The sequence below is a fragment of the Poecile atricapillus genome, chromosome 16 (genome assembly GCF_030490865.1).
Source record: "Poecile atricapillus isolate bPoeAtr1 chromosome 16, bPoeAtr1.hap1, whole genome shotgun sequence".
NCBI lineage: Eukaryota > Metazoa > Chordata > Aves > Passeriformes > Paridae > Poecile > Poecile atricapillus.
Window position 1 is genome coordinate 4,053,487 of NC_081264.1, and position 26,179 is coordinate 4,079,665.

General features: G+C 54.7%; 1 protein-coding gene across 20 annotated transcripts; it reads right to left on the reverse strand.

Moving 5' to 3' along the window:
• Window positions 1-753: 753 nt before the first annotated feature.
• On the reverse strand, window positions 754-26,155 carry CMKLR1 (chemerin chemokine-like receptor 1). 20 transcript variants are annotated; one of them, XM_058851135.1, is made up of 5 exons: window positions 20,892-21,035; window positions 19,746-19,853; window positions 17,719-17,950; window positions 4,569-4,659; window positions 754-4,138 (listed from the first exon to the last, which is right to left on the reverse strand). In XM_058851135.1, exon 5 carries the CDS (start codon window positions 4,051-4,053, stop codon window positions 2,968-2,970), a length of 1,086 nt encoding a protein of 361 aa, XP_058707118.1. In that variant the 5' UTR covers window positions 4,054-4,138; window positions 4,569-4,659; window positions 17,719-17,950; window positions 19,746-19,853; window positions 20,892-21,035; the 3' UTR covers window positions 754-2,967. The 20 variants fall into 20 exon arrangements, 19 of the variants coding, with proteins under 19 accessions (XP_058707118.1, XP_058707117.1, XP_058707114.1 ...); XM_058851134.1 differs by having other exon boundaries at window positions 754-4,141; XM_058851131.1 differs by lacking the exon at window positions 4,569-4,659 and having other exon boundaries at window positions 754-4,141; window positions 20,892-21,036.
• Between the last annotated feature and the right edge of the window lie 24 nt (window positions 26,156-26,179).

A 26,179-nucleotide genomic window follows, 5' to 3' on the forward strand; every position in this document is an offset into this window, starting at 1 on the left:
AGCAGCGCAGGGGCAGGATTGGGTCACCAGGACGCATCCAAGGATCCTTGATTTAATATTTTGGAGCTTCCCAACACTCTGGGGGAGTGCAGCCCCCTCCCCTCCATGAACAAAATATCCAGCCCTGTAAAAAACCCAAGGAATGCTGACAGGATGCATCCTCAGCACCCTGGGAGATTCCAGAGCTGCAGCTCCTGCAGTATTTCGGGAATATCCGAGGAATTTGAGTACTGAGCTGCATTTCTTAGCCACTCTGCCAAAAAGGGAAGAAAAACCTGGCTGGGGACGTTGAAATTTTCTGAGGCATGTTTTTTTCCTCCCTGCTTCCATTTTATAGCTATATAAAAATGTGCATTTTTTAATGCTGCCTGGGTGAGCTGTTTGCTGCCTGTCTCAGCAGGGGACACGGGAACAGAAATCACTGATATTCCTTGGGGATGTTAATTCAAAGCTAACCAGGTCCAGCAGGAAAAAAACAGTGGATTCTTCCCTCCTCTTCCCCATCTTCATCCCAAAACCTGCCAGGATGAGGAGAATCAGGAACAAGAGGGGACAGAACAGCAGCACCGGTGTCTGGATGGATGTTGGGGTAGAACACTTGGATCATCCATGGGAGATCTCCCAAAACCCACCCAAGAGGCTCAGATCCCACCTCAGCCATTCAAACCCCTCCACAATTCCAAATTCCACACCAGGGGTTAGGAATACACACTGGGAAAAACCCTGGGATCCTTCCCACTCCACACATCGAGGTGTTTGTCTGGAAAGCAGAGCTTTTATTAAATAAGCAAACAGCTACAAAGACGGATTCAAATATTTGGGAAACTTGGGATTCCCAAGCTGCCATTACAGTGATGATTTAACCCCAGGGTAAGTACCAAGGCACTGCTTTTCATTTTTCTGGAAAGCTGTTTGGAGTAATAACAGATGGGCTTGGAAAAAACAGACACCAGGATTAGTGAGGAGCATCCTGGATCCATCACAAAACATCCCAGCGCCAACCCGAGGGGCAGTGGGATGGCATCCAGTCCTCGAGGCTTCATCCCACTGTTCCCACATCCAGGCCCTCTCCAAACCCTGAGCCCAAAAAGCCCCAGAGGCTGCTGGCTCCAGGTACATCCCATTCCCACTGTTCCCTAAACAGATCCTCTGCAAGTTCTGTGTGTCCCTGTCACCGCCCTGTCTGTCCATCTGTCCCGTCCATCCCATCTGGCCTATCCCACTCCTAATAGGATCCTGGCAACTTTCCAGCAGTATTAATTAAATACTGGGGAAAATGAGCAAGAGGAGCCTCCTCCCACCACCAGAGAGGCTCTGCTGCCTCCTCAGGCACTGCATCTTCCATGGGTATGGATCCAGGGTGGATCCCTGTGGATCAGGGCTGGGAGCAGCCATGGGACGTGGCATGGTGCAGGGATGTGGCAGTGCTCCCTGGGGAAGCGGGTGCATCCCAACCCCAGGAGATACGGAGACAATCCAGGTGCTGAGTGTCCCATCACACGAAGGAGGCGATGTAGATGAAGGAGGAGCAGCGAGGCAGCGCCGGGGCGGAGAGGACGCCGGATAATCCACCTGAAATCCCAAAATCCTGAAATCCTGAAATCCCAAAATCCTGAAATCCAGCTCCCGCTGCAGTGTCCGCTCTGATCCGCGGCGTTCCCATGGCTCGATTACCGCAGCTTTACTCCTACCTGCGGCTGGCACAATGTGCTGCCTGGAAACAGCTCCCTGGCCTTTCCTGGGAGCTGCCTCTCCATTTTAGTTTCCATTTTCTGATTTCCAAGGAAAGCTATAAATAAATATTTCAGCTTTTGGAGGCACCTGGGAGCAGACTCCCAACTGCCAATGTGTCAAAACTCTGCACAAAGCTCCCTGAGGGACCTCCTGAAGTGTCCCCAGGGCCACTGGGGGCTGCCTAATTCCAGCTCCAGGGATTCCTTGCTGTCCTGGGGGTGACACATAAGTGAGGGTGACACCGGGATCGTGGTGAAGGAGCCCTAATGGAGAAGGAGCTCTCAAATTAACTGGGCGTGAAATTGGATCAAGGTGTTGGCTCAGCCCGTCCCTCACTGCAGAGGTTGGCGTGGGGCAGCGGAGTCTCCCACGAGATTCCCGGAGTCTCCCAAGATGGGAGAGAAAAAAATCATCCCATAGAACCGACCGGTCCCACCAGGGAGCAGCTGCCACTCTCCCCTGGATACCCAAGGGGACAGCAGGTCCTCCCCAGGAGCTCATTCCCAGCTCGTGGACCCGTTCCTGGTCCCAAACATCCAACTGCTCTGCAGGATGTACCGTGTGGAATGTGCCCATCAAGAGGAAACATAAAAAGACATCCCAAATCGACCCTTCCCTCTTTTCTCTCCCAGTTTTCCATGCTGGTGCCCCTGTGTGTGAGCCCAATCCCCACACTGGAAGGTGGCCCTGGGTCTGGATCTTAGAAGATATTTGAGACTTCTCAGTTTTTTGAGATGGGATATTCCAGCCCCTCATAAGGACACTTCCCAAAACAGTCACAAACACTTCGTCCTGGTACCAAAATCCCGCAGGAATTTACCATGAGGAGCCACACACAGCCATGGGACAGAGGAGTGTCACCAATTTGGCCGTGGCAGGGATCACCCATGGCACGGGAGATGCCTTCCTGATATCCCGTGACCCACCACGGTGCCTCTGGAGAACACCAGGAAAGCCCTTCCCAGGTCAGGGGAGGGTTGGATGGGAATGCCCCAAAACGTTTCCTTAGTTTGGCACAAGGATTTTTGCAATCCCACGCAAGATCAAGGGTGGTTGTGTCTTCTCCACGCCTTGGGGGTCTCCACCCCCTGCCAGCCCTCAGGCAGCAACACCAGTCAGAAATGGGCTGTAGGACAGTGCTGGACAATGCTTGACCCACACCAGGGCCACCACAGGGGTGGTCACCCTCACAGTGCCAACACCAGGGGACTCTGCCCCTCCTGCAGGCTGGGCTTAGACAACTGTTGTCTCTTTCTCAGTCATGGAGGAGATCTTGGAGAAGCTCCTGTGCACGATGCTGGAGTGTCCTGTCTCCTCACTGAGGGCGTTCACCAGCCTGGAAAGGAGGGTCACCTTGAACTTCTTGAAGTCCTGGCCCATGAAGACGTAGAGCACGGGGTTCATGCAGCTGTTGGAGGCCGCCAGAGCCGTGGTGAGCGGGATGAAGATCTCAAACACGGACCAGGGGACTGCGTTGGGCACCGTCTCCAGCAGGTTCAGCAGGTGGTAGGGACTCCAACAGAGGAAGAAGGTGACAATGATGGTGACGATGATCTTGAAGGGCTTCTTGGACTTGGCCAGGCGGTTCCGGCGCAGGTTGAAGACGATGGCGATGTAGCAGAAGGTGATGATGGTGATGGGGAGGATGTACCCAGCCAGGAACCTGGTGATGTTCACCGTGCGGTGCCTCATCAGCGCCAGCCCTTCGTAGGATTTATTCCTGGACAGGGAGAAGTTGCTGAAACAAATCACGGAGTTGCGGGTCTGCGCCGTGTCCCGGAAGACGAGCGAGGGGCAGCTCATGACGATGCCCAGGGTCCAGATGATCACACAAACCCCGTAGGCCAGGTTGGTGGAGCGGTGGTTCTGGGACCACACCGGGAACACCACGGACACGTAGCGGTCGAAGCTGATGGTGGTGAGCAGCAGGACGCTGGTGTACATGTTGAGGATGAGGAGGAAGGAGTTCAGCTTGCACATGACCGTGCCGAAGATCCAGTGGTAGCTCATGGCCGTGTAGGCGATGTTGATGGGCAGGAAGATGTTGAAGAGGAAGTCGGCCACGGCCAGGTTGAGGAACCAGACGGCATTGACCGACTTCTTCATCTTCAGGGTGATGATGGCGATGACGAGGCCGTTGCCCAGGATGCCCAGTACGCAGGACACGCTGTAGATGATGACGGACAGGATCCTGGTGATGTCCTTGGGGTCGTGGGCCGGGTCTGCCCACACGGTGCCGGCGTCCTCGTAGGTGTAGTCCGGGTAGTCGCTGTAGTTATTGAGGCTGTCCAAGTAATCGGACAGGTTGGGAAGCGCCATTGTCGGTGTGAACGGCAGCCGAGCCGTGCGAGCCCTGGGATCCCTGGGATCTGGGATGCTGGGATCTGCAGCCGGTGATTTTTCCCTGCTGAGCAAACACTTGGTGTTAATCGCAGTGAGGAGAGCAGGAGGGCCAGCGGGAATTGGGAATTGGGGACAGGGAGTGAAGGGATAAACACACGGGAATGGGGGATCCCGTGAGAACCCCACTGGTCCCAAACAAGATGCTCCCGAAGTTCCTCCCCCATTTCCACCCCCATCCATGAGACATCAGGACGTGATTCAGCCCCTCAGCTCCACCAGGATGTGGCTGCAGCCTCATCCTGCACAAAACGTTGATTACCCGCCTACTTCCAGAGGAAAAACCGGGATAATGCTCATTAACAGCTCATCAACAGCTCTGGCCTTCCAATCTGCAACATATTATGATTCCTCTCTTTTTTTTGGTGCTGAATTGGACTGAAGACCCGAAGGGAAGCTCCCCACACACCCCCTGACACCGGGCACCCTCTCACCTCTCTCCTCTCCGTCGGGATGGGGCACAGGTGACACTTCAGTGTCCGGGGGCACAACGGCAGCTCCCTCCACACCGGCCTAAGGCGTGAGCTGTAACATTAAAGCCAGGATCAAAGGAAGGCCACTCACCCCCGGACGTGGGGTTAAGGAGGAAACCCATTCAGGGTGTGGCACTAATTAACCCTGTGCAGCCTCCCTCGGGGGGCTGTGCTGGCCTGGGGACCCTCCTCACCTCCAGTCTGGGGAAGGTGGGGTCCTGCCATGATCCCAGCATCTTTTGGGATAAGCCAGGGCAGAAATCCCATCAAGCAGCATCCTCAGGAGCAGGGAACCAAACAACCAACCACAGGCTAGTAATAATTAAATAATAAATAATTCAAGGTATAAATAAGGTGCACATTATCTGTGTGATCTGTTTTATATCCTGCATTCTCACAGGGTTATTTTCCTGGTTCGATCAGTGTTTAAACACATTAATTGTGGTAAATCAACAGCATCATTTGCCATTGTCAGACTCCAGGCTCCAGAGCCTGGATTGAGGGGGTTCAGCCTCTCCCTGTGTGGGTCAGGGGGGTTAAAACCAAAATCCCCCAAAGGCTGAGCGAGGATCACAGAGCATCCCACCCAGCCGTGTCCTCACAGGAGGGACGTGGGGACGGCCAAGGACCCTCCCTGTTCCCGAGGCATTTCACCCCAAAGGTCCTGAGCGTCACCTTCCCGCCAGCCCTGCTTTGAAATTCCCATGCTGTTTGTGTTGGAAGCTATTGTTTCTCCCTGGGCTTTTCCTGCTGTTCCTTCCTGCCATTGCTGCTGCAGAGTCCCCAGCCGGGGCTGAAATCCCACCCTGTCACCTCCCCCTGGCCCAGCTCCGGGGGACGATAAGCGGCCAGAACAAACGAGGTTTGAGTGCAAAGCTCGGGAATGAGCTGGAGCTGGGAAGAGGTTTTATCCCAGGAAAACCTCGATGGTCGAAGAGATGAATCCAGGTCGATGATCCGGTGGAAGGAACAGAATCAGCAGAACTGACTCTCCCAGCGATGGTAATGTTGATTAATGAGTCGTTGCTCCATGAAACAGGGGTTTCAGGTCATCCCCTTCCCAAAGGCACAGCCCCAGAAAGGTTGGGGACCCCAGAACCCCGTTCCACCCCACCCCATAGCCTCATATCCCATCCCATCCCATCCCATCCCATCCCATCCCATCCCATCCCATCCCATCCCATCCCATCCCAAGAACCCCAGAGCTCCCTGGACTTGCTCCACAACCACAATTTCCACTGTGGTGTCGCCCATGGGGAAAATGAGACACGCCCCACCCCTCACCACCACAGGGTCACTCTGACCCCACATTTGGCCCCTGCTCCAGAGGGACGGGAGAAATTCCCTCTCCTCTTCCCACTGTGTCCACTTCCATGTTTTAAATGTAAAATCCTCCCTTTATTATTATTATTTTTTAGTTGCTGATGACTCTCAGCTCATTCCAAAGCTCATTTTATTGGATTATTTGTCTGAATTCTCTGGTAATTTTGCCCTGCTGGGTTGGGCAGGGAATTGGTCTCTGTTCCCAGTTGGGATGAGGATGGCAGAGAGCAATGGGAACAGCAGGACTGTGGGATTTGGCAGAGGATTGGTTTATTTCCAGGGCTCAGGAGGAGCAATCCCAAACCCCACAGCAGCAGCTGCCAGTCCCACCATGGACGTTCCAGAGGGGCAGGATGGGCACCAGGAAGTGCTGGAAAATCATCCAGCAAACTCCCACCTGCCTCTCCAAAATTCTCCCAAAAAAGGAGAGTCCCAGGAGAAACTGCATGAAACCTCCTCATTTCTCACAGCAAAAAAACTCCAAAAGTCCGCGAGAAAAGGAAAAAAAAAAAAAGAGAAAAAAAGAAGCCACATAATACTAAGAGTGTTTCACTTCTCGTCTCCGGGCTCAAAATTCCCTGCTCGAGCCAAAACCACTGTTCTCCCTTCAATCTATTCATCTTTGTCCTCCTACCTCAACAAAAACGAGCAGAGGATTTACCCAAAATAGCCTTTTCTCCGTCATTCCCGCAGCTGTGTTTGTCTTGGTACCCAGGGAAGGCCGGGTGGGATTCCCGACGGGCGGCTCTCGCACCGGCAGCATCCCGGCGCATACCGGGGGAGGATGAGGTCAGGGATGTTGTTCTTGGGAAGGCAACAGGAAACCGAGAGAACAGCAGAAAATGTTCAAATCCAGCTTTTCTGCGCGAAAAAAAACCCTCTGCCCTGGCCAAGGCAGACGGGCGGGGGACGGATGTGACCGGGGAAAAGCGGCGGGATCCGAGTCCCGGGGACGCGGGGAGGGCAGGGGATGCTCGGCCCGGCGGATCCCAGCGGGCAGGGCGGTGCCAGAGCCCCGCTCCAGGAGTTTTTAGGGATGGGCAGGCTGCCAGCACCGCCTCCTGCCTGCCCGGCGCCCTCCGGCCAGGCTTTTACTGGAGGCAGGTTGAGGAGAACTGATAGAACCTAATCAAATCAAATCAAATTAAATTAAATCAAACCAGCAGAGCAGCTTTTGAGTACATCAGATCCTGCCTGAGCTGTCAAAGTGCATCACGCTTCGAGCCACATCATGAAATGGATCCGGGCTGGGACCTGCCAGGGTCTGGGGAAGCCGGGGGAGCCCTTGCTTTGGCGCTTGTGCCCCCTAGAAAATGCTTGTCCCCGGCACGGGACACCCCGAACAGATCAAAATCCCCTGGGATTGACAGAACAAATCCCCTGGGAACAGCCGGGTCCGTGCCCGCCCTGCTGCCGCCTCCTCCCCGGCAGCTGCTCTGCCTCTCCCTCCTTGGAGCGCTTCCCTCCTTCCATCCCAGCTCCCAGCGCACCCCAAACCCCAACCCGCTTCCTCCGGGCGTGGGAGGCGCGGGCAGCTCCCCCGCAGCTCCGGCACAGCTTCCCGGGAGAGAGGAATTGCCGGCAGATGTCTGGAGCTCAGCTTTGGGAAGGGCTGGAGGTAAAACAGGATCTCCACGCCCCGCTGGATCTGCTGGCACCAGACCCCACCCAGCCCTGCCACAGTCCTGGATGTCCCCGGAGGGCAGGGGTGTCCCTGGGGACATGTGGCAGGTGCTGGTCCCGGTTTCGTGGGGGTTCATGGCTCTGGCTGAGCTTGGGTCTCACCCTGCGGGCCAGATCCCGAGCATCCCTAAGAATTCCATGGCATCTCATGCCCTAGGGAAAGCCCCATCCCAAGCTGGCACCCGAGGCCGCCCCATCGATGCCTCCGGTATTTCCAGCCCAGGGTTACACCGGAGGGATCCAGCTCCCGGCAGTCTCAGGGAGTGAGGCACCAAATGGGGAAGCAGCTCCGGGTACCCAGCTCCAATTGCCCTTTATTTTAGCCGGTGATTGCCATGGCAACAGATCCACAGGGATGACGCCGCTCAGCATCCCACTCCCCACCGGGACACCCGGGATGAAGCCCCATTCCTCGGTGTAAATCGATCACCAGCCCATCAAGAGGGAGTTTAGACCTCCAAACCCTGAGCTCCAGCCTGCCCAAAAGCTCCTGGCCGTGATTCCAGCCCTGCCACCATCCCTGACTCCTCTGTCCCGCTCCCGCAGGCTGGGAAGGGGACGAGGATGTGGGACCCCACGGGAGCAGCAGCAGCAGGCTGGGAATGAGCTCCTGCCAGCGAGGATCCGGGCTGGAAGTTCTCCCAAACCTCCCCCAGCAGCTGGAGACCCCCAGGTCAAAGCGAGGAGGCAGAGCCACAGGGGAAACTGAGGCACAGAGCTCCGAGGGCAGCGGGAAGCTTAATCCCTACCTGCATCCACTCAGACTCATCCCAGTTCTCCATCAGGGATCCGGGACCCCCACACCCGGCATCCCCAGCCTCTCCCTGCATCCCGGCCGAGGCTGTGCACCCCGCCCGTGTGAACGGCGCAGGAAAAAGGGAATTGCTGGAAAAGGCAGCCTTAAAAAAGCTGCAGTGCCCAGGGTGGGACAGAAAAACATGAGTCAGTGTTTATCTGGGCAGAGCTGGCCAGGCTGAGCGGGATGGGTCGGGATGGATCCCATGGATCCTCCTGGCCACAGTGTGGGGTCGCCCCCATGGAGAAAGAGCCCCAATCCTGCCAGAAAACGAGGTTTAACCTCAAAATTTGGGTCATGAAAGGCCCCTCCCAGGGTGAAACTCTGGCAGAGGAACCCAGCCTTCCCTGGCACCAAATGCTGAAAGAGCCACCCCGTTCGTAAAATCTCGGCCTTTTGCTCCACCCGTTGTGCTCTTGGGAAGGTGTGAGGATTAAAGGGGAAAATTTTGGGTGTTTGTACCTACACAGGCAAAGATTTCCTTTAAAAAGGGCAGTTTGTACTTCTGAGCAGCTTAAAATGACTCTGCTTCCAAGATAATAAAAGTTCTTTCATCTCCTCTGCTCTCCTCTTTTCTAATAATCCAAGGTTTTCTCCTGGCACTTCTCAGGCAACCAAAGCACAAAAATAACTCCTTTTTCCAGAGCATCCTCCCTGCTCCATCCCAACAGTCCGGTGATGCTGTCCCTAACCACGGCTTGGGCTTTGGGGACAAAACCTCGGGGGCATCACTCCAGATTTGGGAAAGAAACCCAAGGAAAGAGAACCAGGGCTGCGGGAGGGACGTGACCCCGCAGGGGATGTGGCACGGCTGGGGACAGCAGGCTCAGCCCCCCCCAGAGCGAGGAAGTCACCCCGGATCCGCGGGAGCATCCTCCCAGCTGTGCTCTGCGTCCCCAGCTGAATGCTGATCAGCAGGGCAAAGAAAAGCCACCCTGTTCTCCCTGTCCCCAGCGAGGGGACACTGCCACACTGTCAGGACATCAACCCCCCCCAAATTCACTGCCAGCTCCTCTCCCTTCCGTGCTGTTTTCCCACCCCACAGGCTGCAAACTCCAGCTCCAAAGGAGGTTGGGATTTTAGGGAAAATTAGGGGGTTTGGGGTGAAGACAGCGGGGATCCCAGAGGTCCCAAGCTCATTGTTTAACAACAGGGGAGCAAAAAAACCTCAGCTGGTTGCAAATCTCCAGCAAACCTTTCCTCCCAAATCCCTGTAAAAAATATAAATTAACAAATATATAAAAATCTGGAGGTGTTTACCTGAGCTGGATAAATCCCCAAGGAATTTTCAGCACTTCGAGGCTGGATTAGACATCTGTGCTTCTCCTACAGCCCCGTTAGGGCTGGCATGGGAACGACCCTGAGCTTGTGGCTTTGGCATCCAGCTGGAGCTGACACGGATATTGCCAAGGTTTCTCATCCCGAGGAGACGCACATGGGATGGGGGGATGAGGAAAATAAATGCAGCCCGTGGAATAAACCAGCTGCTGGCCTCAGCAGAGCTGGAAGGGGGAAGCTCTGGGGGAGGATGTTGAATTTGCGGAGTTTAGCCGGACACAGGAGGGGATGTGGCAGAAGTGACGTGCCCCATCCAGCGCCGCTCCTGTGCTGCCCACAGTGGCTTGGGAATCTCTTGGGAACCTTTGGGAAGGGTTTGGGTATCCCTGACTGTGAGCACAGCCAAAGGGTCCCCTCAGGCTCCTCCACCCTGGCTGCTCCCCATTCCTGTTCCCCAGTTCCCCCAGATCCATGCCCTGCTCCTGGGATGCTCCTGGCTTCGCACACACAGGAGAGGGGTGACCCAAAACCATTCCTGCTGCAGGGGAGAAGAGAAGCTGCTCATCAGGTCCTGCCCGTTGCCAGCTGTTCACCCAGCAGTGCCTTCCCAGTGAGGAAATCAGCCTGTCCTGGTTTGCACTGGGACCCCAAAGCGAGGGTCACCAGCCAAGGGTGCCCTGGCCTCGACCCTGTGCTGCTGGAAATCGCCAGTGGTGATCCAGCACGAGCTGAGCCTGGATGGACACAAATCCCTGGACACAAATCCCTGCCCTGAGCCAGGATAGCTCATCCAGAGGGAGATGCAAAACACCCGGAGCAAAAGCTGCACCGCGCTGCGACAGAGCTTCACCTTCCACCAGAGCCCCCCTGCTCTCCGTCATCGAGATCCAGGAGTTTTCCAGCTCTCGGCTCCAGCCACGCACACGGGACAAACCCCAGTTCCCTCAGGGCTGGAAAACACCACCCAAGAGCGGCCAGGGGACAGGGAGTGATGCCAGCAGGGAGTGATGGCAGGTGGGAGGGAGCTGAAGGCCACCATGTCCCATCAGGTGGGGACATTGACCCCGTCCCACGCAGACGAGCTCCGTGAGAGCCGAAAAAGAGGAATTGGAACTCTGTGTCGCAACATCCCAGAGCTGAATCAGGGCTGGAAAAGTGCTGATGTGCCAGCTCGTGGGGCTGCTACGGGGAAAGGAGAAGCCCCAAAAAGCCCTGACGTGTGAAGCGGGCAGGGATGTGCCAATCCCCCTGTAGAACCGGGCAGGAGGCTCCTGACCGGCTCCCCGGTGTCCCTTCCTGACAGGGGCTCGCAGGACCCCCGGGATGGGCTGGGAGCATTCCCATGTGGGATATTCCACACTTGTGGCACCTGTGGAGGTCCCCAGCAGGGTGCAGAGGAGCACCAGGAGAGTGGGAAATGCAGCCCAAAGTTATAAAAACCATGAGAAACACGGAGCCGGCTGGGGAGTGGCACAGGCTGGATCTGCCCCATCGCTCTGCCACTACATCCTGTCCCACCTGCTCCCTCAGTAACACCCCCAGTGCTCCCAGTAACACCCCCCAGTGCTCCCAGTAACACCTCCCAGTGCTCCCAGTAACACCTCCCAGTGACCTTTCCCGATACCTCGTGCGGTGCCAGCGCTGTCCCGCTGCTCCGCGTTGGGCACGATGAGCTCGGGGTGCCCCGGGTGCCAGCGGGATCCCATTCCCAGGCGGATCCCGGCTCTCCGGGACCAGGCACAGGCACGGTGCCGCTCCCCGCCGGTTTTAAGGGAGCGGGGAGGGAGCTGCATCCATCACCAAGGTTTTCTTGGCAGCGAGATGCTCGGCGAGCAACAGCTGGGAGAGGGTGTGACTCCGGGAGCTGGGAACGCTGGCCTGGATCACAACCCAGCGTGAGGAAGCAACAAGCTGCTTCCCAAGGGGCCTCCTTTCCTGTGCCGCCCCCCGGCCCGGAGCACTCCGAGCCACCGAGGGATAACGGAGCACAGAGCGCTCGGCAGGGATGCTGCTCCAGCCGGGAGCACAAGGAGAGGCAGGTGGCTGCCAGCTCCCCTCGCTCTGCTGTCCCCACCCTGGGTCAACCGCTGTCCTCTGCTCCCCACCACCGCCCCCAACTCCTTCCAAGACGTTGAGTCACTTCCCCTCAGGCAAATCTGGCTCCCAAACGCAGCTCCTGCTGCTCAGGGGCTGCTTTTCCCGATGGATTTCATTAGCACCAGGATGCTGCAGCTGCTTCCAGGCAGCCCCCCAGCCCGCAGAGGCTCTGTGGTGGCAGCTCTGTCACCCCCAGCCCCTTTAACACCTGCAGGAAAAGTTCTTTGGGGGCCACAGAGGGGTTGGGAGAGGCTCCAGGGACCCCCAGGTAGGAGGAATGGGAAAGGCTGGGTTCAGGGATGGGGTTCAGGGGGGACGAACAAGAGGTTTTTGGGGCAGCCCCCCAGTTTGGGAGCACTAAGCAGCCCCCACCCACACGGAGCAGGAGGTTTGGATAACCCCAGGCTTGATGTGGCACCGGGAAAATTCCTTCCCTCCCCACGCAGCTCCCGCGCTCCCAAGCCTCAGCCATCCAAGTCCCAGCAGGATAAGAGCCAGTGCAGGGGCTGGGAGCAAAGGCAGCACAAAGAAACACAAGAAAATTCGGCAGTGATGTTCCCTCACCCTCCTCCAGCCCAGAAAAGGAGCAGGATTTGCCCCACTGGGACACCCCAGCACCAGAAACACCTCCCTGGTCTTGCCACCAGTCACTCCAACAATCTCCCCAGCAGAAAGGAAGTTCATCTACCACAGGAGATTAATTAAGGTTAATTAATTACCCTCAGCTGTAAAGACAGGGCAAAACACATCCTGAATCCAGCCAGCAAGGGAGAAAACCAACCACAAACTGATGGGATTTCCTTTTGTGTGTTGGGAGCCAGAAGGTGCCACCGAGAGATGCTCAGCCCAGGCAGCTCCCAGTGGCACCAGCTGGGACCTGCAGGCTCCCCAAAACCACCCCAGGGCCTGGTGGGGCTGGGAATGCTCAGCCATGGATGCTCCTGCACGTGGCCTTGCCAAGGGCTGACCTCGAGCCATCGTGCTGGAGCAGTGACGGAAATCCCGGCAGCTCCGAGGGCTCCAGAGCCAAGACCTGGCACGATCCCGGTGTTCCCAGCAAGGCCGAGCTCTGCAGCCCCGCAGAACCGACCCATCCCTTGGCACTGCCTCCTTCCCCCAGCACCTGCCACACGCCCATGGCCGGGCAGGATGCAGGATCCTGGTCTCACACTGATCCCTGTGTTTAGAAAGATGAGAACACGCTGACTTGGGATGTCATTTCCCATCCCGAGCGTTTGTGGGTTGGGGTTTCCCTCCGGGGCACTTGGCACCGCCTGCTCAGCAAAGCTCTGCTGGCAGCAGCACCTGAGGAAGGACAAATCCCTGCTCCCAGGGCTGGGGATGGAGCAGGATCCGTGCAGGAGCAGCCATCGGGAACAGCAATTCCAGGCGCAGCCTTTGGCAGTTGTCGTGTCCTTGGCAAGCGCCGAGTGCCACCCACACCGAGCAAAGCAATTAAAGCTGGAAATTGATTCGGGCTGATTAAACGCCCTGGAGCAGCTCCCGGCTGAGATGGGATGCAGGGATGGAGCTGGGATGAGAGGATGGAGCTGGGATGAGAGGATGGGGCTGGGATGAGACGATGGGGCTGGGATGAGAGGATGGGGCAGGGATACGGGGATGGGGCAGGGATACGGGGATGGGGCAGGGATGAGAGGATGGGGCTGGGATGAGAGGATGGGGCTGGGATGTGGGAATGGAGCAGGGATGTGCGGCCAGAGACCGGCAGGTCCGACCCCTCCGGCTCTCGCCCTTCTTCCCTCCCACACAGGCGCTGGGAACCCGCCTGACTCATCCCAAAACAGATGTCACAGTCAATGGGGAAGAAATTGGAGGAAGTTTTCCCTCCCCGGGGTAGCTTTCTCCAGCAGCCAGCAGCGCTTTCCCTCGCCCTGGGCAGAGCCGTGGGGATTAACGGGAATGGCTGGAAAAGGAGCTGGGCTCAGCTAAGCAGGAAAGAGGCTCCCACTGCATGTCCCAGCTCCAAATCCTGGGTTTTAGAGCTGGGTTTATGCCCATGGATAACTCTGCCCTGCCTTTCCCACAGGGAGCTCATCCCTGGCTCCTGGCTCCACACCGGCTGTGGTCCCAAGCTCCGGATCCCGTCACTGCCTCCCGATCCAAGTGCAAACTCCCTGCACAAATAAAGAAGCCACAGACAGGATGTTCAGGAGACGGCTCCCGTTCCCTTTTTTCACTGATTTGATACAACCACGGAAAAAAAAAAACAAAACCCAGTCCCAACCTTGTGCAACTCGAGCTTATAAATAACCCCAGAAACACGACAGGGCTGGGACAGGGTGGCCAAACCCTGCTGTGCTCCTAAAGCTGGCACCACATCCCGCTGCAAGTAGGACCGGCTCGGGTAAACACTCGAGTAGGGCTGGCTCGGGTACAGGATCGAGTAGGGCTGGCTCGGGTAAACACTCGAGTAGGGCTGGCTCGGGTAAACACTCGAAAAGGACCGGCTCAGGTAAACACTCGAGTAGGAGAATGGTCCTAGAACGGTCCTAGAGCGGTTCTAGAGCAGAGCTGGAACGCACCTAGAACGCACCTAGAACGGTTCTAGATCAACCTAGAACGGTTCTAGAGCAGTCTAGAACGCACCTAGAACGATTCTAGAACGAACCTAGAACGGTTCTAGATCAACCTAGAACGGTTCTGGAGCAGTCTAGAACGGGTCTAGAGCAGTCTAGAACGCACCTAGAACGGTTCTAGATCAACCTAGAACGGTTCTGGAGCCGTCTAGAACGCACCTAGAACGGTTCTAGAACGAACCTAGAACGGTTCTAGATCAACCTAGAACGGTTCTGGAGCAGTCTAGAACGGTTCTAGAGCAGTCTAGAACGCACCTAGAACGGTTCTAGATCAGCCTAGAACGCACCTAGAACGGTTCTAGAGCAGTCTAGAACGGTTCTAGAGCAACCTAGAACGGTTCTAGAGCAGTCTAGAACGCACCTAGAACGGTTCTAGAGCAGCCTAGAACGGTTCTAGAGCAGCCTAGAACGGTTCTAGAGCAGCCTAGAACGGTTCTAGAGCACTCTAGAACGCACCTAGAACGGTTCTAGAGCAGCCTAGAACGCACCTAGAACGGTTCTAGAGCAGTCTAGAACGGTTCTAGAGCAGCCTAGAACCGGTTCTAGAGCAGTCAGTCTAGAACGGTTCTAGAGCAGCCTAGAACGCACCTAGAACGGTTCTAGAGCAACCTAGAACGGTTCTAGAGCAGCCTAGAACGGTTCTAGAGCAGTCTAGAACGCACCTAGAACGGTTCTAGAGCAGTCTAGAACGGTTCTAGAGCACTCTAGAACGCACCTAGAACGGTTCTAGAGCAGCCTAGAACGGTTCTAGAGCAGCCTAGAACGCACCTAGAACGGTTCTAGAGCAACCTAGAACGGTGCTAGAGCAGTCTAGAACACACCTAGAACGGTTCTAGAGCAGTCTAGAACGGTTCTAGAGCAGTCTAGAACGGTTCTAGAGTAGATCTAGAACGCACCTAGAATGGCTCTGGAACGTCTCCAGAACAGCTCCAGGAACATCTCCAGGAACAGCTCAAGAACAGCTCCAGGACGGCTCCAGGAACATCTCCAGGAACGGCTCCAGAACATCTCCAGGAACGGCTCAAGAACAGCTCCAGAACATCTCAAGAACAGCTCCAGGAACAGCTCAAGAACAGCTCCAGAACGGCTCCAGGAACATCTCCAGGAACGGCTCAAGAACAGCTCCAGAACATCTCAAGAACAGCTCCAGGAACAGCTCCAGGAACAGCTGAAGAACAGCTCCAGAACATCTCCAGGAACGACTCCAGGAACATCTCCAGAACATCTCCAGGAACAGCTCCAGAACATCTCCAGGAACATCTCCAGAACAGCTCCAGGAACAGCTCCAGGAACAGCTCCAGACCATCTCCAGGAACATCTCCAGAACATCTCCAGAACATCTCCAGGAACAGCTCCAGACCATCTCCAGAACATCTCCAGGAACAGCTCCAGAACATCTCCAGGAACAGCTCCAGGAACATCTCCAGAACATCTCCAGGAACAGCTCCAGGAACAGCTCCAGGAACATCTCCAGAACAGCTCCAGGAACAGCTCCAGGAACAGCTCCAGACCATCTCCAGGAACATCTCCAGAACATCTCCAGGAACAGCTCCAGGAACATCTCCAGAACATCTCCAGAACATCTCCAGGAACAGCTCCAGACCATCTCCAGGAACATCTCCAGAACATCTCCAGGAACAGCTCCAGGAACAGCTCCAGGAACATCTCCAGAACATCTCCAGGAACATCTCCAGGAACAGCTCCAGGAACATCTCCAGGAACATCTCCAGGAACATCTCCAGGAACATCTCCAGAACAGCTCCAGGAACAGCTCCAGGAACATCTCCAGGAACAGCTCCAGGAACATCTCCAGGAACAGCTCCAGGAACAACTCCAGGAACAACTCCAGGAACAGCTCCAGCCTGGCCGAGCTCTGGACGGGCCAAGCCTGCCGCTGACAGGGGCACCTGCCCTGGCCAGCGATGGAACCCGGGGAGCTGGGATTTGGCACCAGGCCGGTTCTGCTCCCCCCTCACACCCAGCCCTGGTGGGCAGCCCCTCCTCAGTGTCTGATTTCGCTCCTCGGGATGAGAATTACGGGATAAATCGGGAATGACCCGACTGAGCTGCTGGAGCTGCTTCAGTGGGATGGGAGCAGAACCCACCCAGCCCCTTCTCCTCCCATTTTGGGAACTCTCCTCCCTCACAGCCAGGTGAAATCGATAATTCCTGAAATCCTGGTCCCTCTCCACAACTTCCCAGAGCCCAGCCCGAACCTGATCCAGACAAAGGATGCTCCAAAAATGTGGGAATCTTGGAGAAAGCCTCCAACAGCGGCCCGAGCACTGCTGGGAGTGAGGAAAGGGACTGGGAGAGGAGAAGTGGAAGGGTCTGGGATGGGTCTGGGAGTGCGGGAGAGGACCCTGGAAGGGATGAGGGGTTTTCCATAGGGAATGCAGCTGTGTCTACAATCCTTTGCCTCCAATCCTGTGCCTTTTCCCCCGTTTTCCCACGTGCTTCCCTCAGAGCTCTGCCAGGGGCTGGATCCCAGCGATGCACACCCACGGGGGGCCAGGGGACAATTCCAAGTGCTCGGCTCCCAAACCCCACCCTTGGCAGAGGAGGATTGATGGGAACATTTCCAGGGCACAGCTGGGCCCTGTTCCATGGATTTCCCCATCCGTGGCATCCCCCACCCACTCCCATCCCCACCCCGCAGTGACAGCTGCCCCTGGCAGTGATGGAAGCGCCACGTCGGGAGATTTAGCCATGATTTCCAATTCCTGCTGCAGCTGTCAAAGGCCACTGACAGCTCCTGGAGCAGGGATGAGGAATTGCCAGGCATGGACACTTGGTTCTTGCCTTGGAGCCCCTCAGCAGGTGACAGAGGGGATGGCACCTGCCCAGGGATTTATGAGCAGAGGTGGCACCAAATCCTGGAATGGTTTGGTTTGGGAAAACCTTAAACTCACCCCATTCCACTACCTGCCATGGACACCTTCCACAGACCAGGCTGCTCCAAGGCCTGTCCAACCTGGCCTTGGAATAAGAAATTCCATTAATGAACTGCCTCCAGAGCTCCAGCTTTGGATGCTGAGCATCCCACGGGAAAACGGGAGATGCCAACAGGTTTCAATTCCGTGTGCTGGGATCTGCTGGAGCTGAATTCAGGCTCATCTTTCACCCTGAACTCCTTCAGCATCATCCTAAAATCCTCTGGCTGTGCTTTTCCTGCTCCCAATTCTTCAAGACACCAGCTGGATTTGTCTTAACAACAAGGACTTTATAACAATAGATTCCTCCAAATTCCCAAACGCCCATAAGGAAACCTCCTTTATTTATATTTTTTTTAATTAATAAACCCAGTTCTCCTTGCAATCAACACCTGGGAACTCACCATTCCATGGAGCAGAGCTTTGCAGGGACACGGATTCTTGAAGGTGACTTCAATGGTCCCATCCTGCTTCCCATCACTGGGATGGGCACAGGACTGCCCAGCTCTGGGCTGGGAAGCAGCTCCTTGCGGGAAGGTTCAGCATTCCTGCCAGCTCTGAGCAATCCATGCCTTTTTCGGGGTTTTTTTGGCTGGGGGGATGGCTTTGGTGCAGGTCCCTTAGGCTCTGATTGCCCTGGAATTTGTAAAAATAACAGAAAAATATGTTTTACTCCTGAGCCTTTGCCAGGCTGGGATTATTTCTGGGATGAGGGAGTTGCCCATTGGTGCCAGGGAGATGTGGGGGTCCCCCACAGCATCTTCCTTGGATGGATCTGGATCATTGATCCCAATACCCAGAGCTCAGCCCCGTGCTGGATACAAACCCTTTCCCACACAGGAGCCCAGCCCCAAAATCCAGCTGTTATCTAAGAATTATTTAAATAGATCCAGAAATGTAGGAATCTATCCAGAGGGTGCTGTTGATGGAAGCCAGATCCAGGATTTACCTTGGAAAGCAAAAGCAGCAGAGCCCAAAGGGAGGGAAAGCTGTGCTGTGGAGCCACGGGAACATTCCGTGTCATGTTTTATGGGATTAATGCTCCAGGTCGGATGGAAAGGCTTTAACCTAAGGATTCAATTAAGGTTCCTCACAGCCTGATTTAACCTGGGTGGGATTGGGGGATCCATAAAACTGCACAGCAGGGAGAGGCAGGAGCATCCCTGTCCGTGAGGGATTTGGGGAAAGCTGGGACTGGGACAGGACGGCCGCAAGCAGCCGGATCCCGGCACTCCCAGAACACCAGCACGATAAAATCATGGATTTTTAATTCCAGGGGGAAATAATAACCTCAGTTTTGTTCCCAGGAGCACAGCTCACCCGTGGGTGGGATCCAGGTGGGCACTCCAGGGCCAGGGCTGGCACACAACACATCCCTCAGGAGCAGCTGGAGATCACTGGAGTTTATCCAGGAGTGAGGGATGCACCAGTTCCCAAGCATGCTGGTAACACCGTGGGGATATTCCAGCTCCCAATTCCTGGCTGGAAGGAGCCCAGAATTCCTCTCCTCCAGCCCCACGAGAGAAAACCCAGCTCTGCCTTTACTCTCTGTTCATTTTCCCTCCAAGAGGGGTTGTTATCCTTTGGAAGATCCCAGTCCTGCCTGGACACGTAAAATCTCCATAAATTCCAGAGGTGATTCACTAAAATCTCCATAAATTCCAGAGGTGATTCACAGCTCCCATCTGGGACTGGCACAGTCCCTCACTCCTGCCACTTCTGTCCCTGTTTAAAGCTGTGCCACAATTAATGTTCACTCGCAGAGGCATCTGCCAGGTGGGAAATCTCCAGTTTTCTTGTCAGAGATTAATTTATGATAAATGAATTCCAAGGCAGAGCGGGAAAACCCCTGGCATGGGTGAGGATGGAGCCTCCAGCAGGGATTGGCAGCTCCAGCATTTCCCATTTTCCTCCAGTCCTTGTTTCACATAAGATATGCAACGTTAGTGAATTCCTGACGTTTATTCCCAGAACAGTGCAGAGGGAATCCCTGTTATCCATGGCCTGGAGCAGATGCAGGAAGTCCCCAGCACTGTTCCTGGCTGATGGAGAATGGACCTCCCATCCAGCTGCTACCAGAAGGATCCAGACACTGGGAATACCTTATAAATCAATAGGGATAAATGAGAAATTTTAGCAGGATTCACATAATTCACCCACTCTCCCTGAAGATTTTTGGGGAAAAAACAGGTTGGGAGAAGGGAATTTGGGGTACCCTGGCTGGATGTGGCTTCCCTGGCACATCTGACTGGGGAGAGGATGCCTGAGGAATTAATTCTGTGTGGAAATCACTGGAATGTCAGGAGATCTCTGATTTATCCCCGGCCTTCAAGTGCAGGAATTAATTCTGGCCACGGAATTCTGGCAGAAGCTGCCTTAAAGGAGCTGCAATTCCCAAGGGAAAGCTGAAGCATTTCCCAGGATATCCCACCTGGAATGTGGATGCAGCAGGGTATCCATCACCCTCAGCCTGGCGTCCTCCCAAATCCATGGCAAATCCACGGCACTGCCGGCGAGGAGCTCCAGCAAAACAATTCCCCTGCGGAAAACAGGGAGCTAATGGGATTCAGGGGAAGAGGAATGAGAGGCTGGATGTAAGCAGACCCAATTAGTGGATAGGTCAATTAAGAGAGAGGTGATGGGATATTGGAGATTCCCAAATCCTGGGAGCGGGAGCTCCATGCTCGGAGGGCCCCACGCGCTCATATCCCATCCTCGCTCCTAGAAAATTCCACCATGAAGGATTTAAACGAGTCATTTATCAATTAAATGTGCGCTCTGGCAAATTAAAATCTGTCCTCTTGTTTAATTAATAGGGCAGCTTTATATTCGGACAAATTAGGGAGCCTCTTGATGAGCTAATTTGTTAATTAATGGAAGCCTGGAGGCTCTTCCTTCATTAGATGTTGGCACATCCTTGAATTCAAAGTGCAGCTCCGCCTTCAGGACCCCTGGGCTCAGACTGGGAACAGCCCTGGCAGTGGATTTGCCATGGGAGAGCTCTTGGCATGGCTCCTGGCATTCCCAGGGTTTATGGCAGCAGTGCATTCCCCTTCCCCTTCCCTTTGGGAAAATTTATGTCCCTTGCCAAGGAAAAGCGCGAGGTCCTGCTGCCAAATGGAGCCCAGAGCTGCTCCAGGATGGAAAGAGGGAAAGAAATTGATAAAAAATGGGAAGAAAGCTCCTGGCCCTGTCCAGGGATCTGTGTTGGGTGGGAATCGGCGCTGTGGGTGGAGGGTCAGGAGCTCATCCCGGCAGATCCGAGGATTCCTGGGTGTCTCCAACACCTGGATCACTCCCACAGGGAAAATGAATCCCCCAGGTATATCCAGGCTCATGGATCAGCCCTTTCCCCCATCCCAGACGGCCACAGCCACCCCCAGCAACCCCCTCCCAGTGCTTCCAGTACAAACCAGTACCAGGATGGTGCTGGGGCTGGGTGGGCTCCGTGAGCTGCTCCAAACGATCACGGCAATCCCAGGGCAGGGATCCCAAAAGGAGCGCTGGAGCCATCCCCAGTGAGAGCAGGACCAGTAACACCAGTAAGAGCAGCCTGGTGGGGCACACCCACACTGACCTGGGATAAGATCCTGCTGCAAATCCCCTTCCACGTTAAAAACCGGGAATGTGGATTCCTGAGCTGGCACTAAGGACTGTTCCCCTCCAAACCAGAATCCCATGGAGCAGCTCCCTCGTTTATTTTTAGCCACCAGCGTCTGCTGCATTCACCAGTTATCAAATAAATATGGGAAACCAGGAGAGGCACCCAGAGACTCCCTTATCTCTGTTTTCCATAGACTGGCAGTTCCTGGGATGTGTTTACACTCAGCCTTTAAAAAGCAACCCCAGGTTCACTTTCTACCACAGGAGTTTGCCAAGTTTCCAGCTTTCCCTGGATCTTATCCCACCCAGGCAGGTCCTGGAGAGAGGGCACAGCTTGCTCAGACCCCAGAGATGCAATAAAAAAATCACATTGAAAGGCAAATTCCTGATGGATTTTCCACAAACTTGGCCAAAAAAATAATGCTGGTGTCAAAGCTGCCTTTATTTAGGTGCCTTTTCCAGGAGGACACCGATGGTTTGTGCTCTGGCTCTGAATCCTGGTCCATTCTTCGGGAATGCCAGGCACAGGGAAGTCAGATGATGCTGGGACACCTCTCTAATTCCTGCTGGAATGTGACCCTCAAACACCTTTCCCAAGGCTGATGCATCTCCTATTCCTGCCCTGTGCATCCACAGCCTCCCTGCTGACACAAGGGATGCATTCCCACCCTCTGCCTCTGATTCACAACACATTTGGTGCTCCAATCCTTCGGAGAAATCTCAATTTCAACACCTCCAAGAGTCTCTCTCTTCCCTCCCCACAAGAAAAAGCAGTTCCAGAGCTGGGTCTTTATCCCATTTCAGCAGCAGGTTGTGCTGGAAGTGGAAGAGAGAAGCAGATGCTTTTCCCTCCTGTTTTTTTCCCGATGTGTTTCTCCTTCCACAGCCTAACACACCTAAACAGAGAGGGGGGAAAAACCCCTTGGAATAATATTTACAAGCTGATTAGGCAGAGAATTGATTTGAACATCACTGGGATAGCAGAAAAATGCCAGCTGAGCTGGGAAGACTTGGGCAGGATTTCCATGGAAATTAAAATTGCCACAGGCTGCTGGAGGAAGGAGCTGGAGCCATTCCCTGGGAGCCCCTTCCCACCCCCAGCAGCCTCCTGGAATCATTTCATTTATCTCCAGTTTGTGAGAGGTGAAGGAAAGGGAATCTTCCTTCCCAAGAGGAGAACAGGATTTGAACCCCTCTGCCCTGGGATTGTAGAGAAATCCAAGATATGCTGGAAAGAAACACCAAATCCTTTTGATTCCTCTTCAGCAGCACTGCCTTGCCCAAATCCCAGCCAAAATTCCAGTTCCTATATCCCAACAGATTTCACACTAAGGAAACACAACTTCTCAGCTTTGCTCCTTCCTTTCCAGACCTCAGCCTTGCACTTCCAAGGCTCCCAGGAGCAGGGATGGAGGCACCCCTGGAGCAGATCTCTCTCCTGATTTATCTGTGCCATTATCCCAGCTATCCATCAGCCAGCAGCTCGTGTTTGGAGCACTGCTCCCCCGTCTCTCAGGAATTATGGATCTACCCAGCGTGGGCACAGGGAAATAACTGTTTGTTTGCTGGCTCAGGCCTCTGAAATTGCAGGAGAAAGTGAGATTTCTCTTGCTTGCTTTAGATCCTGGGGTTTCCCCCTCTCTGCTGGGTTTATTTCCAAATTCCCACTGCTCCTGTTCAGCTGCCAAACGCAGACAGGGAACTGCCAGGGGCATTCCTTTAGGGAAGGGACAGAGAGCCTGGCACTGCCCTCTCCCAGTGCTCAGGGAGATTCACACCCAGCTCCTGTTCCAGCTCAGCCTCTTCCTGTCCAAAGCAAAGCCCAGCTGGGGGAATGTAACATTCCAGCTCCAAAGGAACTAAATCCAGCCTTAAAAAGGGAAATATTCCCCAACTCTGAGTTTTTGCAGAGTGCTGGAGGCACCTGATAACCATGGAGTTCCACAAACAGGGGCTGGTCCCTGCTGACAGGGGGAGAGGGGAGGTTTTAATTTGGAGGAATTTCAAAGGATCCATTATATCCAGCAGCACACAGGACAATGAACAGAGCACCCTGGAAAGCTGGGAATGACACAGGCTCTGCCTCCATATTTCCAAGGGGGCTCTCTGAGCTCTGCTGAACAGCACAGGTTTGCAAATCCATTTCTTCCATTTGCAAATCCATTTCTTCCAACTCCTGCCCTGTTCCCGGGTGTACGTGCTGAGGAAAGAGTGGTGCAGAATTCCAAGGCCAGATATCCTCGGTGTCACAAGAGGGGCTTTATGATTCCTAAAGGATCATCCACCTGCTTTGCTTCCCATTTATCACAATCAGCACATGCCAAGAGTCATTTGCATATCCCAGGCTCCGTGAGCCTTTGGAAACTTAGATCCATGGAGAGGCAAAATGTGAGTGGCAGGTGGTTTCTGAGGCCTCTGCTCCAGAGCTCTTGTTTCTCTTCCTGGGATTTAGGAGCACAAATAGCTCTTGAATTTCAGGAATATTCCTGTTTTCAAATCCAGCTCGGGGCGTCCTGGTTGAGCAGAGCCCCTCCCAGGTTGCCCACACTGTCTGAAATGTTGGAATTCAGCCCGGGATCAGGACAGGAGACCTCCAGCAGCTCCCCAGCACCTCTGCCAGGACACAGCTGCGTCCCCAGCATCCCTGCACTGCCGTTGCCATGGTGACCGAGCATCATCCCGTCTCCTGCCACCTTTACGGACAAATGTCCCTCCACAGAGCTGGGCTGTCCCCAGAGCATTCCCAGACGGCCTCTCCTCAGCCTCATCCTGCACCCAGGACATTCCACAGGACATCCTGATCCCCCAGGACAGGGACTGCTGCCCACCAGGAATTTCCTGCTGGTTCCAGCTTGGAGTTGATAATCATGGGAAAAATAAAAAAACAAACCCAGGAGGATCCAGTCATTCCCACACCGAAACAGGTGGGGTTTGAGGTGAAATCCAAGCAGGGAAGAGCTTGAGGCTGTCCAAGAGGATCTTTGAGCATAGAAAATTTAGGGCCACCACTGTCCCCATCGCTGGTGGCACTGGCAGCACCAGAGAATCCACAAGCAGTGCCACCCCCGGGTGTGCCAAGCTGCTTCCGTGCCCTCCCAAATCCCCCTGGGACACCTGCTGAGCTCTGACAGCTGTCAGGACCTAAGCAGGGGGCGAGCTGAGAAGCTTAAAGGAAAAATAGCTCCTTTTGTAATCTGCTCCCACAGCACTCCCACCCTCCTGCCCGTTTTAGCCCTCCTTGTCCTACATCGGAGCCCTGGAGATGGGAGACGGGTGGAATTGGAGCTGTTGGAGCGTTCATCACAGGGGGAGATGCGTGGCTGTGGCAGGAGAAGCGTCCACCCTGATCCCACAGCTCCTCTGGCACCTGGGAAACATCACGGAATCGCGGCATGGTTGGAGTGGGAAGGGACCTTCCAGATGGTCTCATCTGTGCAGGGCATCTTCCCTATCCCAGCTCGCTCCAGCCTGGCCTGAAGGAAACAACACTGATGTATCTGCCTGATCACATCTTCCAAAAGCATGCCAGGGAAGATTATCCCCAGGATCAGCCTCACAGTCACTCTGCTTTGGGAAGCACAAGCTCTGTGCCTCAGCTGCTGCTACACCCAGGATCCCAGGAATCTCTGAGCACGCAGACAAGGGAATTTTATCCCAGCACAAACAGTTCCAGAAGGAAGCCAGGGCCTTACTCAACCTCCAAATATGTTTTCCAGCATCACTGCTTCCAAAGGCAGAAGGTCCTGGAGAGGGAATGCAGCAGGCTGGGGTGTTTCCATGGAGCAGTGAGATGAGTCAGTGCCATCTGCCGGCTGCAGTGACCCGGCCGCTCCCAAATCCATCGGATTCGCCCTCGGGTAGAGAGGAATAAACCCCAGCCTCACGCTAAAGCTTCCAGGATCCTTCTGGAACGCTGCTCCAAATGCAAATTCCTCTAAGGATCCAGATGGGATCCCTTTGGCACAGCCACGTCAAGAACTCCCAGGATGTCCGCGAGTTCAGGCTGCAGCTCCAGCATTCCACAGCTCTTCTCCTTCCCACCTTTGGGATCTCCCTTTGCTGTTCCTGACAGAGCCATAGATAGAAATCCTTGAGCTGGCCCGGATCCATGCTGAGGAAGAGCTGTGGGAATGCCAAGGATCCGCAGTGTCCCGAGGGATAACGTGGCATCGTCGACTTCTACATCAGCTTGGACCATTCCAAGAGGCATCAAAGCTGGGATAAGACACCAAGCATTCCTGGTTGTCCCTCTCTGCTGGAGTAGATTTAATTAGGGAACAGATTCTAAGTGTGTTTCTCACCATTTTTAAAGGGAAAACTCATCCCTGCTCCATAATTATCCCAGAATTAGCTTTAGGTGCCAGATCCCTGGCACTGAGGAAAACACGTTTGTGTAGAAGTTTCCTCTTGGGGGAAAGAGGGATTTGCTCATCTTTTCAGTGCCCATTTTCCCCCAAAGTTCTCTGCAGGCATTCCCAGGCTCTGGCAGCTCCTGCTGGCTGGAGGACAGTTTGGAGCTGCAGGGATGGCCTGGGGCTCCGTGTGCTGCAGAGATCCCAGAGCTGATCCTGTCAGCAATGATGGCTGATCCGAGCTCATCCAGCTGCTTTTGTCAATTACAGAACAAATCAATGAACATCTGAGGCAACAGCAGCTCCGAGACAGCTGATCCTGCTTTTCCTGCTGAAAACAAGCCCGAAAAGGCGGATTGTCTCTGGAAAACTCCATTCACAGAGGAAGCAGGATGGAGTGAGGGCAGCAGGAAGCCAACATGGATTGGGATGCTGGGCACATCTGTGGAGGTCTCCCCTCAGCTTCCTCTGAAATACAGTTCAAATATCCTGAATTCATTTCTGACAAACCAGGTTATTTTTCCCTCCTCGTGATGGTCTGCACCTGGTAGAAAACCACCTTCTCACCTTGCTAGGTACTGATTCTGAGGGCTTTACCTGCAATTCCTTAAAGCATTCTCTTTTCCCTCAACTTTTTTTCAGTCTCTCCCTATTCCTGGCCTCCAGCAGAGGAGAGAGGCACAGGTGTGGAACACCAAGGCCAAAAATAAAGAGTGTTTTTCCAGAAGGACCACGGATAGGCGACGGGAACTCTGTATCAACAGAAGGAGGTGATTTTCCATGGAAATAGCCATAAATTAAATACAATTGAATTAAAATTAAACCCTCTATGAGGGCCTCCGCTCCCATCGCCTAGCAACAGAACGCCATGCCCATATATGGCAACTGTGCCCGCCCACTCCCCAATCTC